Source organism: Uloborus diversus, chromosome 1 (genome assembly GCF_026930045.1).
Source record: "Uloborus diversus isolate 005 chromosome 1, Udiv.v.3.1, whole genome shotgun sequence".
Taxonomy (NCBI): domain Eukaryota; kingdom Metazoa; phylum Arthropoda; class Arachnida; order Araneae; family Uloboridae; genus Uloborus; species Uloborus diversus.
In genome coordinates this window covers 58,273,188-58,288,749 of record NC_072731.1, presented here as the reverse complement: position 1 = coordinate 58,288,749, position 15,562 = coordinate 58,273,188, and the positions used below count along the sequence as shown (strand labels likewise).

The 15,562-nt window shown below is 31.8% G+C and overlaps 1 protein-coding gene across 2 annotated transcripts in view; it reads right to left on the bottom strand.

Annotated features, from left to right (window-relative positions):
• Positions 1-15,562, bottom strand: part of LOC129229876 (carboxy-terminal domain RNA polymerase II polypeptide A small phosphatase 1-like) — a 106,645-nt gene that overhangs the window by 30,110 nt on the left and 60,973 nt on the right. Inside the window, exons 3-4 of one of the 2 annotated variants that reach the window (XM_054864257.1) lie at positions 10,025-10,141; positions 6,064-6,120 (exon numbers count right to left, since the gene is read on the bottom strand). In XM_054864257.1, the coding sequence (XP_054720232.1) occupies positions 6,064-6,120; positions 10,025-10,141 (174 nt within the window). The remainder of the gene's footprint in view (positions 1-6,063; positions 6,121-10,024; positions 10,142-15,562) is intronic. The other variant, XM_054864265.1, reaches the window with a different exon arrangement.

Here is a 15,562-nt window from a genome sequence, read left to right as displayed (position 1 = left end):
TAAAAAGTGATCCCATGAAAAGCTATGTTAAATTGGATCTCTCCTCACCTGTGGACCAGAGGTTGGGGCAAATAACATCTGCAACTCTCACTCTACAAACGTCATCAATCAAATGCCATATAAAAATATTTTTCTTCTTTCGTAAAAACTTCAGTCGTTTGGTTGTGGTGGCTAGCTTCAAGCACCTAGCCCACGTAAAATTTCGGTACTTTTACCGCCAAGAAAGATATTAGAACCCATTTGCCAATACTTTATGTTGGATTAGTAAAATCCCACTTCGCATCGATCCATTCATCCTCTCTCTCTCTGAATCTGTGTTCCCTAATCTTCTGCTATCAATTTGGTATGACAGTCTTCCATATGGCCATCATTTCGTTCACTAGACGAACTCCACTAATCATTTTCTTCTTCTGAACTTTCGTCTCCAATTCTTTTCTTTTATCTCTTCTTGTCACGTTTTAAGTTTTTTCTTCGCTACTTGGTCTTTTTATTTCTTCTTAAAACTGCATTTTCTGGCTTATGAAGCTTTCACTAAATTATTTTTTCAGGTACATGAGAAAGGATTTTTGATTTCCCCAGTCTTCCTTGTCTGCTTTCCCAACTGTACCTTGGGCATCCACTTATCCTCCTGTTTTGGGTGTACAAGGTATAAGCAAAATGTATGACCATGACCAAGGCACACAAAAGTTACTTTCAAAATATTTTTGAAAAAAACCAAAATACTGTTTAATAAAAAAAGGAAATTCGACAGCAAACTGTGAAGCACACATTTCAAAGTATTGAAATAGTCTAGTACTGGATTTAAAAAAAAAATTACTCCTCACTAAAAAAACACAGGCGATTGGGAGAGAAAAATTAACTTTTTTACCACTTTTTTCTTATATTACTACACAAAACTGAAATGGCGATCAATGGAGCGACCAAAACACAGGAGAAGTGCTGCCACAACATGCGCATCGATTTCCCATGACTTTCCCTTCCCAAATGAAAGAGATAGCAATGGGTGCCCGAGGCATGTGCGTGTCTACGGAACACGACCTTCTCCTACTCAAATTAGTCAATGGAATAATTTGAAAATCATATTAAACATACAGTTTGAAGACGAATTATATGTAATTTGGCAAATTGGCCAAGGTGATTCCATCTGAATTAATCTAGTAGGGGAGAAAGGAATATAGCGATGGGATTTTGATTCGTATTTAATAATGTAAGTAGCGCCTTATTAATTTATTACATTTTCAAAAATAAAATGAGGAGAAACAAAAAGAGTTTTCATGGAAACAACAAAAATAATGTCCAGAAATGTAAATACAAAATGGCAAGATCAAAATTTTGTTGCAAAGTTATAAATCAATTTTTGCAGTGAGAATATAGATCGACTATAGTTTAGATTAAACAAAAAAATATTACCATGAACAAATCGTCATTTTTACAAAACTGCCTCTAAACAATTAAGAGGCAAAATTGCACATCTGTAACAGACAAACTACCAACACAGTAAATTAGTAAAGGCGTCCATTTACGCCATAAACCAGATGTTTACCTTTCCATATTATCAGTGGTCAGACTATACCTGATCTTGCATCAAAGGTGGAAGTTGCAATAGTAATTCTCACGACCAAAATTTTCTGAATACGAAGGGGTGTCTCAAATTTAGTTTTTAAGTAAGTAATAGGATTGAATACAGCACTTAATATTTGAAGAAAAAAAACTTATTTTCAATGAGAAGTGTTCAAAGATAGAAAATATTAACAAATACAATGAAAAATTATAATTTTTTAAGAAATAAAATTCTGAGAAATTATTTCACTTTATTTAATATTTTCTTTTTCATTTCTAAGTGAAAAGTAGCAAATTTCAATCAAACGTGATCACAAAATGCGAATTAAATTTAAAAAACTCTTGACTTCTCAAATTTAAAGAAATTACTGATTAGTTAGGACCAGGGTTTGCTGATATATATCATGACATATATCACGATATATATCCAATATTTATTTTGAAAATATCAGGAGGGTACAACTAAAATCGGGAAAATATTCAAGTTGTCCAAGAAAAAATGTTGAAAAATTTATCTCATGAATAAGTCTGATCCCCAACTTAAACATCATTTCTTGTGCCAAATTGTAATGTAAGCTAGTATGTTATATACAGTAGTTATTTCAATGAAAGTTCATAACTTCTTAAAATATCTATTTAGGCCAATGCTTTTACATCGCCTAGTGGTGAATTAAGGATCCTAAATTATTAATAATTAATTTTAAAACACCTACAGGACAATTTTTTTCAGTAAGTTACCGCTCTATAGCCAGAGCTGAGGCAGAAATACATGAAATACACCGCCAGCTCAGTTATTCTATCCAAGGACTGCAGTTTCGTACTTATTAGCACTCATCAGTCCGGAATAGGAAGTGCCGAAGTGCCTGAGCTGGAGGTAGAAAACCAAGGAAGCCAAGAGTGTAAAACAAACTGGTAGCTAATATAGAATTAGCACTGACCAGATGAGTGACCAAAGCAATGGTTCGGTTCAACTCGTAAGATTGCAGGCAAGGCATGGCAAAGCAAGGATTGCAGGCAAAAACATTCCCATTCCGGGCTGATGAGTACTAATAAGCACGAAACTGCAGTCCTCGGTTGGAATAACTCAGCTGGCGGTGTATTTTATATATTTCTACCTTAAGCTCTGGCTATAGGGCGGTAAAAAAAAAGTCCTGTAAGTGTTTTAAAATTAATTATTAATAACTTAGGATCCTTAATTCACCACTGGGCGATGTAAAAGCATTAGCCTAAATGGATATTTAGAGAAGTTACGAACTTTCATTGAAATAACTACTGTATATAATATACTACCTTAAATTTCAATTTGGTACAAGAAATAATGTTTAAGTTGAGGGATCAGACATATTCATGAGATAATTTTTTCAAAAAATTTTCTTGGACAACTTGAATATTTTCCAGATTTTAGTTGAACCCTTTTAATTAAACACTTACGTAATAAATACAGACACATTAGACTGTCCCAAAATTGTATGGGGGGAAAAAATTTGGAATTTCAACTTGCATACAATTGTGACATTTAATGTAAATAACTGTCTTGCAAAATTTTAAACTATTTGAAGAGTGTAAAGTGACAGCTCAATGCCCCCCATTAAAAGTTTCAAAAACCTAATTTATTGAGTAATGTTTTTGTTGTTTTTTTTTTTTTTAATTTTCATAAAATTTACACAACACAAAAGCATTTTTTCTAGTGCTTTTCTTTCAATAATGAGCAATAATTTCAATCTTAAATATTCTTCTTGCTGAAATTACTTAATTTTTTTTTTTAAACTGCAATTTCACCAATTTTCCGTTTGATGTTCCACTATTTGAAAAATGAGTAGATGCTGATTTCTTCATTAGTAAGTTGTAAATTAAAATAACTTGCTAATTTCATTGCTCGTTCAGCACAATAATTTACTATCTTCAATACAGACACTACTTTGTTGGTTGTTTATAAGCACTTCTTTCAGTCCAGGTATGAACATCAGCTTACAAAAAAATTTATACAAAGTTTTATTACACTAAACGGATTCCTAGTGTATTCTGTAACAAAATCTATCAAAGGTTCATTCTGAAAAGATTTGATATCTTTAACTTTTAGTCTTCGAAAAACCTTTTCAGATTTTGGTCTCTGTAAAGCTTTAGTCATGGCAGTCTTTCCCTTCAATGCAGACACTATTTCCTTAGCTTGGGTGTAATCATTTTTTTCAGTCCAGGTATGAGCTTCAGCTTGTGAAAAATTAGTACAAAGTCTCATTACAGTAACATATTCAGAGACTGCTCTATAACAAAATCTGACAATGGTTTATTTCGAAAAGATTTAATATTTTTGAAGTCTAGTCTTCTAAAAACCGTTTTAGATTTTTTTCGCTGTAAAGCTTTAACAATTGCAGCCTTTTACTTCGGAGACACAAGATCTGAAAAAAAAGCTACTCAAACTGAATCTTTACTTAGATACCAAAGTTGTTCCTTTAAGTGCTATAAGAGCACTATCAGTTTCTTTATATAGTTCTAATATGCAAAGTCATCGTATGGCGCATTGAGCCCCATTAAACAGAGATTCTTGTCATGATTCTTTTTAATGCTTGGATTTCATATGATGCTAGCTTAAATTCCTTGCAAAAGCACAAAATCTTCAGGCAATAAATGCCTTTTTTTATATCCATCTTGCACGGTGATAAGCACCAGGTGAACCAAACATACTACAAGGAACTTGATCAACATCACAAAGAGCAGTCAGTAAAAGTTCCAAAAATTCTAAATAATCACTGCAAAGTTAGATTTCCTCATTTAGTAGTTGCCTAAATAACTACAATATCATTTTGATTATTCTATAACCACTGCTTTTCATTCTCTTATAAAACATAACCAGGACCGTGTTATCAATTGATTCAAGTGATTATCAAGTTTTCTCGGTTTATAAAAGGCCAAAAGTCTTTAAGTCAAGCAAAAATGGCAATTTGTGGTCCTGATGATGGAAAGAATAGTTCAAACATACTAGTAGCCAGGATTTCTAGAATGTGATGCCTATGTCCCAAAATAGGAGATGCTCTTGAAACTCTTTTGGGATTAAAAAACTTAACTTAAACTTAAAATGAAACTTAAATTATATAAAAATAACAATAAGTGAAACTAAAACAAAAATGAGAAGAATGTAAGCTTTAGTTTTTATGCAAAATGCTAACATTCAATTTAAATTTTAGAGCTACAATAAGTTAATTACAAAATGGCAGTGTTCTGCTTTATAAGATGGTAGTTAAAATTAAGAGGTTCAGAGTTTTGAAAACACTAAAGTAAACCAGAACTGATTGCTTTTAATGTAAAAAATATCATGTTTAACATTTTATTATGCTTTAGATTTAAATAAAAACTAATGAAAAACAAAAACATTTTTCTGTTTAATATTTATTACATCACGCACATTTTGTATGAAAAAAAAAAGCGCAAAAAAAATCATTTTGGATAATCATGAGGTCTGTTAATTTTAAAATATTTGGTTAAAATTTTCACCATACCTTTAAAATGTCATTTGGCACAACTATAATTGGTATGCATATTGATTTTGGATTTTTTTTGGGGGGGGGAGGGGAGGGAGAGGGGACAGTCTAAGACACACACTGGTAATATTTTACATTACTCGCCCATTAAAACTTTAATTATAGCAAAAGCCAGACTAGGTGAAAAATGCAGGAAACACCGAATCCGGATTCGTCATTTTTTTGCACAGTTGATCACTTGAAAATGAGTTTGTTAAAAACGCACATAAAAAAAAGTAGCAAAAAATTAAAAATAAACATTTGAATGACATTAATTCATAGCAAAAGCAACAATTAACATAAAGAACAAGTCGTGGAAACTGAACCATTTCAAAATTCAGGATACAAAAATAAAACCTTTACATACACAAGCAAGAAAATTAGACACATTTCCGATCATTTTTGAAACATGTTCATTAAATTTTGTTTTCCTTCTTTTTGAAAAAGTTTTTCTTTCTCTCAAACAAAGTGAAACATTTAAAGAAAAATAATGAAAAAAAAAAACATCCCATGCTCCACATCCATTGTATCTGCCACATGGGGAGTTTTAAAACTTTTCCTCATCAGCGAGGCAGCACATTTGAAAAAAATACAGTAAATTGACACTATTCAGTAAAAGTAACATATTGCAAACTAGAAATAATTTTTACTTCTCAAATAAACAATGATTCCAAATAGCAGAGCAAATGAATCACTCATAATGAGTTTTAAAACCAAAAATGTTACTTAACATAATATTAATTATTGGATAAATAGCAAAAACTAAACAAATATATGAAATTCGCATAAAAGTGCAAAATTTAAACGTATGAACAGATCATAAGATTAATGAATCGGTTTTTAAGTTTAATTAAATTATATTTTAATTAATTATTAAACATAATTAAGCAAGCATGACTCAAGTATGAAGGTTTTGGGATCGGAGACCTAAAATAGTCCACTATTTGTCTTAAATGTAAATACCAATAGCTACAAAACAGGTACAAACCTGATGGATGACTCCATCAATTTCCACAGGAACTATAAAATCAGCATTACTAATGGGCTGCAAAAGAAAAAAAAAATGCATAAATACAGAAGCATTTGAAAACAAAATTGAGAAATTTTTAAATATATACTCAGCTAAAATGAATACCATCGATTCCAAGAAATATTATTTGATTAAGTGGAATATTTAATTAAGCAGGGAAATTTTCTTTACCTTTCTAAAACCTAAATTGACAACATTTGTCTTAAACTGTAATAATAATAAATGACTAGCTGTGAAAAGAAAGTAATTAATGTTATTGGTAAAAAGTTTTGTAATAAACGAAGTAAACTACAAAATGGTATAACAATCAATTATATGAATAAGTATGTATAAAAATTATAAAAAAGTAACTTACAACTTGAATTACAAAATATTTGTTTTAACATCTTTTTTTACTTCTTTTTATTTTTGTAAAAGTCGATACAGTGCTTTGTTTGCTCAAGGTTTTGGCAATGCTTTCTAACTCTTCCTCTCCTTGTCTGCTGTGTTTTACGTTTAATATTTATCAGTTAATTATCTTCTGTGATGTTCATATTTCTTTGTGTAATTTAATTTCACTATCATTTGCACCATTTTTTTTCTTTTTTGTAATGGCAACTACAAAAGAAATTATAGCGGAAATGTTTTGATGGAATGTGAATGTTTTTCTTGACGGTGTTGGGAGAAAACATTTTAACGTAAATAATTGTTCTTACTAAATTTATTTTTTAATTTATTCAAAATTTTCCCCTGGAAAAATATCAGTGAAATTTGACCAATATTATTCAATTATTCGGGGAAATTATTGGATTAAGTGCGGATCTTCAACATCGCGTCTATGGGAAAATATTGGTTCCAGAAAGTTTTATTTTTATAAACGGGACCTTACTTTATCTTTTACCCAATTAAGTACAGCTGACAGTGTATTTAAAAAACACATTGGAATGTTAAGTTTTAAAAGCGAAATGCAATTTACATAATTAGAAAAGAAAACATTAAAAGTTTCAGAACTAATTTTAAAAGATCACAGTAAATGCTAGAAATGTCAGATTGAAGCAAAAACAAAAGCATTACCGACATGTATAAGAAGGGTTGTTCTTACTATATTTTCTCAATTTCAATTACTGCCTTACAACTTTCAACTTATGCAAATTGCTTCAGAAAAAACAGGCAAATTTCACAGTATATTTTATAAATAAAGTTTAATTTTCTTATAAAAAGTTTGTTTACAGTTATTTGTTTGTCTTGCAGGGATAAAATTCAGAGTCAGATGGCTGGATCAACCCTTAAAAATTCTCAGATTGTTTTCTTCAAAATAGATTCCCTATCCCTCAAAATGGATAACAATAATAAACTAACTGCCTCTGTACTAAACATACTCAAGAAGCAGTAGAAAACAGAGAAAAATTGTAATCTACTGTACTTGGCAAAATTCAAGAAATTGCACTCCTGATTTTCAAAAAAAAAAAAATGATGAATGAGAGCAACAATGAGAAAAAGAGAGTTGTCGACAATGGAAAATTTCATGATTTATTAAGCTTTAAATATCATCAGCAAGTAGGGTTGGCTTTCTGCCGGCAGAAACTAGTTTTTGCCGTGCCAGTGGCAGAAACTAGTTATAACCGGCAGAAACTGGCAAAAACTTAAAAATGTCTTTAATAACTTTTAACTTTACTTAACTTTTAAAGTAATTATAAATGATATTTGTTTAAATAAACTGAGATATCAAACTTCATTTCATCGTTGTAAAAAATTAAATCCTAAGCTGGTGCCCTTGATTTAGTTCAAAAAGGGACCTTTTCAATTGCAGATGCTCGTAATATTTGCATTAATCTAACAAAGGACAAAAATCACGAGGGTTCTTTGACATACAGAATTAAAAACAAGAAATTACCGATTGTAATTTGCTCGCTTTATATGCTTCATCTAAATTGCTTGTGGTTGAAATTATCACATGCTTCAAGAAGAAAGTGTCAGAATTTTACTTGACAATATTAACCTAGATTTTGTATGTACCTAATGTCACAGCTTTTCAAAATAAATTGGCCCCATTTCTCGAAACTTATTTTTCCAGTCAAATTTTTACCACTTTCCCAGTTACTAGATGGTAGACAAGTTTGAAAAAATATACAACAGACGAAAGTTTCACGAATATTGCTTGTTCTTTGATGCATTGCCTGTGAGCTCTTCTGTTGCAAGAATATTCTTAAGTTTCTCATTTGTGCACTTTAAAATAAGAAAACTGTTTGGATTTTTGAAATCACCTTTTCTCAGAGGCAACTGCAGGGACCAAACAATGTAACATTTGCTGCAAAGTAACAATTGATATATTGTACTTTAGTTAACAAATTAATTATTTTTTCCATGTATTTTCTACTGTGTGTCAATAATTAATTTTTTGTCATTTTGCAAGTTTTTGCCAGTTTCTGCCACAAATGTGGCAGAACTTGCCAACCCTGTCAGCAAGTAAGAAACATCTCCTTTTTCAAAAGAAATAGAAAAAAAAGACAGCATTTTTCTCCCCCCCCCCCCCCCCCAAACAGAAAGAAAAGTGAAAAGCATGTTTTGAATAATTTTGAAATCCTTCGGAGGGGGGTATGAACCTTCAAGACCACTGCATACGGCCCTGGTGAAAGTATTAAACCCAGCGTTAGTAATTCAGTAAAAAAATGATACTGGTCCTTAGGACCAGTCAACATGAACATGTACTGGTCCGCAGACAACATCACCCACTTTAAATTTAACGGTAAATACGTTTGTACCTAAAACTAGTAACATTTTATGATTGCATTTATTAAGTTATTTTAAATATAACTTTCGTTTTTAGCAGATTGATTAACATTGAATAAAGCACTAAATTCAAAAATTTTTGTTTGGCAATAAACTTTTAAATCTTAAACAGCCAAGTATAGAGTCTAAAAACAGACTTCATTAAGCAACCCTTAGAATATGCTACCAAAAATTTGAGAACATTTTTACTTAGTTTCAGGACCCTATAGCTATGGTTAGTATAGCTACTCAGGAATAGCTGTCCCCTGGGCGCTATTCAGTTGTATAACGCTTTTTCAACATTGCTTCTCTCCTTATTTTTAATTATTTATTTATTTTTTTTTTTTTTTTTTTTTTTTTTTTTTGAGCAATCCAAATTGCTTATTATCTTTACTTGACTGCTCTTGATGTTCGTTTCCTTTTTCAATGCTCCCACGTAATGCTCATCTCTAATAATACATAAGGCAACATCTCATCCATATTTGCAATGTATTTCAGTTGTTAAATATATTTATTTATTTCATTTTACACAAACACCTCACTGGCAACACCTCATTGTTAATAAGTAAAAGACGCACAAGATCGTGTTAGATAGATTTTTAATTTAATTGAGCGACGACTTCTTGAGGTGTTATGTGTGATGTTTGATTGATTTTTATAATATAATGGAGTCAAATATATATATACGAAATTAGGAAGTTGTTTTATACCTTCCCGACTTCCTCCTTACTTTAGGTTGGTTTATACCTTACAGTTTTGTCATGACTCGACGAAAATGAACCGATTAAGAACGTGCTATTTTAACATTAACGTGCTATTATTATTGCACTACTAACGTGCAAAGATGCTATCGCAATTCAGATTGCAAAAACATCTTTTGAATGCAACTTGCCAGCATTCAAATGAAAAATGCCCGGAGGGCCCATCGCCAGACACAGATTTTTTTTTTTTTTTTTTGACACTTATCAAGTTTAATTCTTGTGTTGAGGCTCAAAATTCCTTTTGAAAGACATCGACTATGTGCTTTATAAGGTCCCCAACAGTATTGAAGCATGGTGAAATTTATAAACTACAGTATTTGTGCACTTAAGTAATTTAACATGAAGTATTAAACTCTTGAACACAAAAATAGGGAGGAATCAAAATTACTTTAAAAGTGTTTGTTACATACCTTAAATGAACTATGAACAAGTGTTTCATCAAGATCAATGACCAGGCACATCTTGTGAGCATCTTGATGTTTAACCTGTGGAAGAAGGTGTTTACTTTCTCTAGGAGGAAGGAAGCCCTAGAAATCATATTTGAAATATTTGAATATTCTAACAATAAACCTTTAATTAATACATTGTTGAGGAGCGATAGTAGGTCATGTTTGATACCTCAGAATATCCAGCACCACAACGGAACATTAACTATATTATAATTTTGGCAAAACTTTTTACAACTAGGCAAGTGGTGCATATGGTGGATAAGCTCAAGAAGGCAGAGACAGGCAAGATGAGCCCAAAAAAAGTAATATATGTGACGCCAGAATAAAAATTGTGTTTCCACTCATTATGCTGAAGAGGGAAGTGAAGTCTTTTTTTTTTTTATTCGATCCCCATTACCTCTTCAAATTGAAAAGCGAAATATAAAACTGTCTGTAGTTCTTACTTTTTAAATTTGGTATTTATTCATCAATCGCAATCAACTGTATCCTCAGTTTAAGGGAATTCACAGGTCACATCAAGAGCATCTATATTAAATTTTTGTTGCTTTCACTTTCGGCTTTAAAGAAACATGATAAACGGATTGGACACACACTTTCATATAAAAAGAGTGTTTTTGTTTTCTGACATCAAGGAACAAATTTTTTTTATGTATTAAGTGGAATATAGTGTATTAAATGAGTTTTTTCTTTTAACAAAAAAAGTTTTCTTTTTTTTTTTTTTTTTTTTTAATAGAGGCTGACAAGATATACATTTGTGTCTCTATGTACACATAATGTGTATGCAATTTTATCAATAACAAAACATTAATGACATGTTAGATTTAAAAATGTCTTACAACTCGTAATAAAATCTATTTAATTCAGTTAAAATTAACAGTGGTTCAGTCAAGCTGAAATAAGGTCTTTAAAAAGTTAAATTTATTGGTGAGAGAAGCGATGGAATACTAAAAAGCAAATCAGGAAGGAAAAAAGGGGGAGGGGGGTCATTTTGCATACCAATGAAATCTTTTTCTCATCAGTAAAAAATTTATTAAAAATGTAAAAAAAAATGTTTTTTTTGAGCATTTTTATTTTTAATGACAGCAAAACTTTCACAAACCGAAACCACAGTTTGAGCAACTACATTATATGCTACTATTATAGTATTTAAATGGAAGTTCAATTCCAAATCATGACTACATAACAAATATGAGGAATTCTACATTTAACTAATGTCAGGGATGTGCTGATTAAAACTCGCTTTTGGAGCAATCTTGGGAGCAAGAAAATGGTGAGTTTGGAGCAGCTTAAAGCAGTAAAAACGGTGAATTTGGAGCAGCCTGGAGCAGTAAAATTGCAAATTTGGAGCAACTATGCATATTTCACACACAAAAACATGTGCGACATGATAAAATAATAAAAAAGGAAATTGAGGATGCAAAAACAACATAACTCCAACTACTAATTGAAGCTCTCTCATTTATTATTACTATTAATTATTATTTCTACTACTATTATCATAATTTTTTTATGTCCATTATTTTTCACAAAAGACAAGTCCTGTCCTGCTTTACCATTTTCTTACACTTCCTCTAACTAAAATTTAGTTTACACATTTACTTTGCTTAATACATCACTGCTTCAGTGCACATTTAAGTTATAGTGCTTTGATACCTATTTTTATTTTTATTTTATTTTTATTTATTTTTTTTTCTTGCTTTTATGCAGTTTATATATGGGCATGCAAACAATATAAGATATATACACATGGATGCTTCAGTTGCCCAATCAAATAACTCCACTTTTAAAAAAAAATCATCATTTCTGCTTTAATAGTGCTTAATCAATGCTTAGCATGTGAATTTAGGTTAAAGTTTTGGTTCAGTACATTTCTGAACATGTGATAGCAGAAAATGTAACCATGGGTGCAAGTTTGGTAATGTGTTCAAGACGGAAAATATTTTCAGTCCTTTATGTAAATTTATTCTTACATAACTAATTGACATATTTATGCAAAACAGATGAAACCATTTGACATCCATTCATAGGGAGCTTTTCTCTAATCAAAAACATAGGTTTTAATGAATGAATACAGCATTTTAACAATAAAAAAATTAATATATTTACTTAAGTACACAAGTTAACTCTATTTCAAATGATTTCAGTATGTGACGAAAAAAAATCTTAGATTATTGCTTTTGAAACAAACAACTTTGAACTGCAAGAAGAAAAAAAAAAAGCAATTAGTTAATTTCAAAATATATACAAGAAGTATACAACTTGGTTATAAAATTAAAGTATCACTTAAGTCTGAAGAAAAGAAAACCTTTATAATCTGCGGTGACAACAAATAGTATAACGGCAAGATTTTTTTATTGAAAGTTCAATTTTAGCAATTTAATTAAAAACGCGAAGAAGTAATAACTTTTAAGCTTTTATAGTATTAATTAAAAAATCGAAGACTTCTTGAAATCGTGATTGCAATACGATAATTACTTCAAGACAATGAAATAAAGGCAAAGGAGCTAAGGCATTAATGAAGGCTTCCTCTTTGCCTGTATGGTTGTTTATTTTACATAGCATTGAAAGCTTAAAAGGAAATTTCAAGCTAGGTAAAATAAACAACCTAAAAGACACGAAGCTATCTTAGGAAGTTCATCCTGTTGTTCATAAGTAAGATTAAATACTTTGACGCAGAGGAAAAAAAATGCACAAATATACGGCAGTGTATAATCGCACCTCATTAATTTTACTTTCTTTTTGAACAGATAATTGGCGGAAAATGCGTAGGGAATTAAAGAACTTAATTTTGTAAAGCAAAAAAAAAAAATTTTTTTTCTTCATAAAATCAATTTTCCCTGATTTTTTTTTTTTTTCAAAATTTCCTGATATTTCCCTGATCTCCCTGATCTGTCGCCACCCTGATATATTTTTTAAACGAGGTACACTTTCCAATATTCATTAATTAGAAAAAGAAATAGGGTAACTGAATCCTTACCCCAGGCAGGGCACCCGAATCACATCCCTCTTAAGGCACTCAAATATAGCCTAAAGTGGCGTTTTAAATGTTTCAGCATCAAAAAATTTTCGGAAGAGAACTCCCGAACCCCTTCCTCTGAGTTCACCACAAATGTCTTAAATTTGAATTTTTAAGGTTCTATGCAGTTTCTAAATTTTTTTCTAGGAATAGTACTCTTCCTTACCTAAAACATGACTTATGACCGCCTAAAAGTTTTAATACTTTAATTTCGGAAACTTTTTGAAAGAAGCTTCCTATACCCTACCCCTTAAATCATACAAAGATAGCCCAAAACAGAGTTCTTAAAATTTTAGAAATATTTCTGGCTCGGCGACGGAATACCCCCCCCCCTCCTCCTCTCATTGTGTTTGAGATTTATTTTTCTATTGAAAGAGCAACTCCTCAAAATTTTAAGACTTTAATTTCGAAAATGTTTCGAGAAAGACCCCCCCCCCCCCTCCCTGAATTCCCTAACTCTTAACTCACTCAAAAATAGATAAAATAGCCTTTCAATATTTCAGCATGGAGAAATTTTCGGGGGAGAGAGCACCCGAACTCCGTCCCCTAAGTTCACTAAATTTGACTTAAATTTGCGGTTCCCCCTTTTCATCACCGAAGTTTTAAGAATTTAAGTTCCGAAATTTATTGAGAGAAAGCCTTCGAATTCCCCCTTATTAAGGCTTCCAAAGATGACCTAAAGCTGAGTTCTGAACAAGGGCACCCAAACAGGGGGCAAGTGGGGGCTCAAGTCCCCCCCTTTAAAATTAGAACTTCCTTGCTTTTAGTACTTTTTTCTTTGCAAAACTGAAAAACATTTCTTCTCCAGCCTATAATGAATATGTTATTAAAAATATCAAATTTTAATAACTCTTATCTGTACTGAAATCGGTCTCTACGGGGAAAATATCCTGCTAAACCATGGGTAAAATATCTGAGCCCCCCTTTAAATTTTGCATATGGGCGCCCATGGTTCTGAATACTTCAGCTTTGAATAATTTTCGGGGAAGGGGGACCCCGAACCCCAAGACGGTCTAAAGTTGCACTTTTAAGACTCCACTTTCGGGATTTCGTCTAAAGATAGCCCCCACCCCCTCTTGACATTACTAAAGACAACCTAAAAGTTTTATGACTTCAATTACAAACACTTTTCGGGAGAGGGTTCCAAATTCCCTTTCTCTTAGGTCCATTTAAGTATAGTCTCAAAGAGTTTTTAATACATCAGCTACAATATTTTCATGTTAGAACACCAAACCCATCTCTCATAAATTCATCAAAAATTGCCTAAATTAGTGTTTTTAATGCTCCAGTTTTCTATTTTTTTAAACCTCCCCCTCCCCACTTTTACATCATTAAAGACAGCCTAAACATTTTTGACTTTTAAATTTTTAAGAGTTTGCGGAGGAGAAATCCTGAAGCACTCCTAGCTTCAAAAATGGCTTTCAATTCAGTTTTGCAATATTTTATACTGTAGTCCTTGAGTAGCCCCTCCCCTCTTAGATTGTCCAAGATATAAACGTTTTAAGACCTCAATATCGTGGGTTAATTTGCAAACTCTCCCTCTTTGCAAGAGCAGGGTTTTTCGCAAACTCGTGCTGCCGTTATTTTTCTCATTTCCTCCCCTCCCCCCCCTATTTTCATTCTAGCGAATGTTGTATTGAATGACATTGGAATTTTGTAATTCCTCAAGTCTATTGTTAAAACTGCAGGAACGGTTGCCCATCGATGTTTCAAACCAGCTTGAAATTTCACCCCGATGCTTTCTAAAATTCCCTTTGGATGCCCTTTGTTGTGGTGTAAACATTTCATCTCATCAGCCATCACTCTAAATCGATGATTCAGATTCAACTTGAAGACATTTTAAGAGCTTAGATAATTTTCACTTATGCGTGTTAAGTTTGCAAAAAAAAAAAAAAACTGCTAATGAAAAAAAAAACGAAAGGATAATCGAAAATAGCAAGAGAAAAGGCTAAAATTTCAATTAGAGACGATTATTTCGAAAAATCAGGGAGAATAGCGAGCAACTCCGCGGTCTGCAATGCAGTGAGTTGGAAATAACAGAGTTTACACGTTAAAAAAAAGTCAAACTGCGCGAGTCTAAAAAGTCACTCCTCCAAAAGCACATTGCAAACAAAACAAGCCCATGGCGGAAAATCGAGAGAATGTCGATGTAAATTCGTGGTTACGGAACGATCTAGTGGTTTCAAACACTCAATTTTTCTTTCTTAGTAAAAACTGAAAGAAAATTCATCGATTTTCTTTCCGTCCCGACCTCCATCTCGGAAATTTTGTCCAAGACGGAAATCCGTCCTGAGACGGAAGTTCTTGTACCCATGAATGTAACACGAGATCCTATTTACTCCTGTGGATAACACCATCTTCTTCAAAACTTCTCTACTTTTTGTTTTATGGAGTTAATCAATTTGGCAAGTGAGGCATGCACATAAAACTCAAAAACATATTCAAAATAGGCTAAAATGAGAAGCAAAAAAGAATGGCTAAAT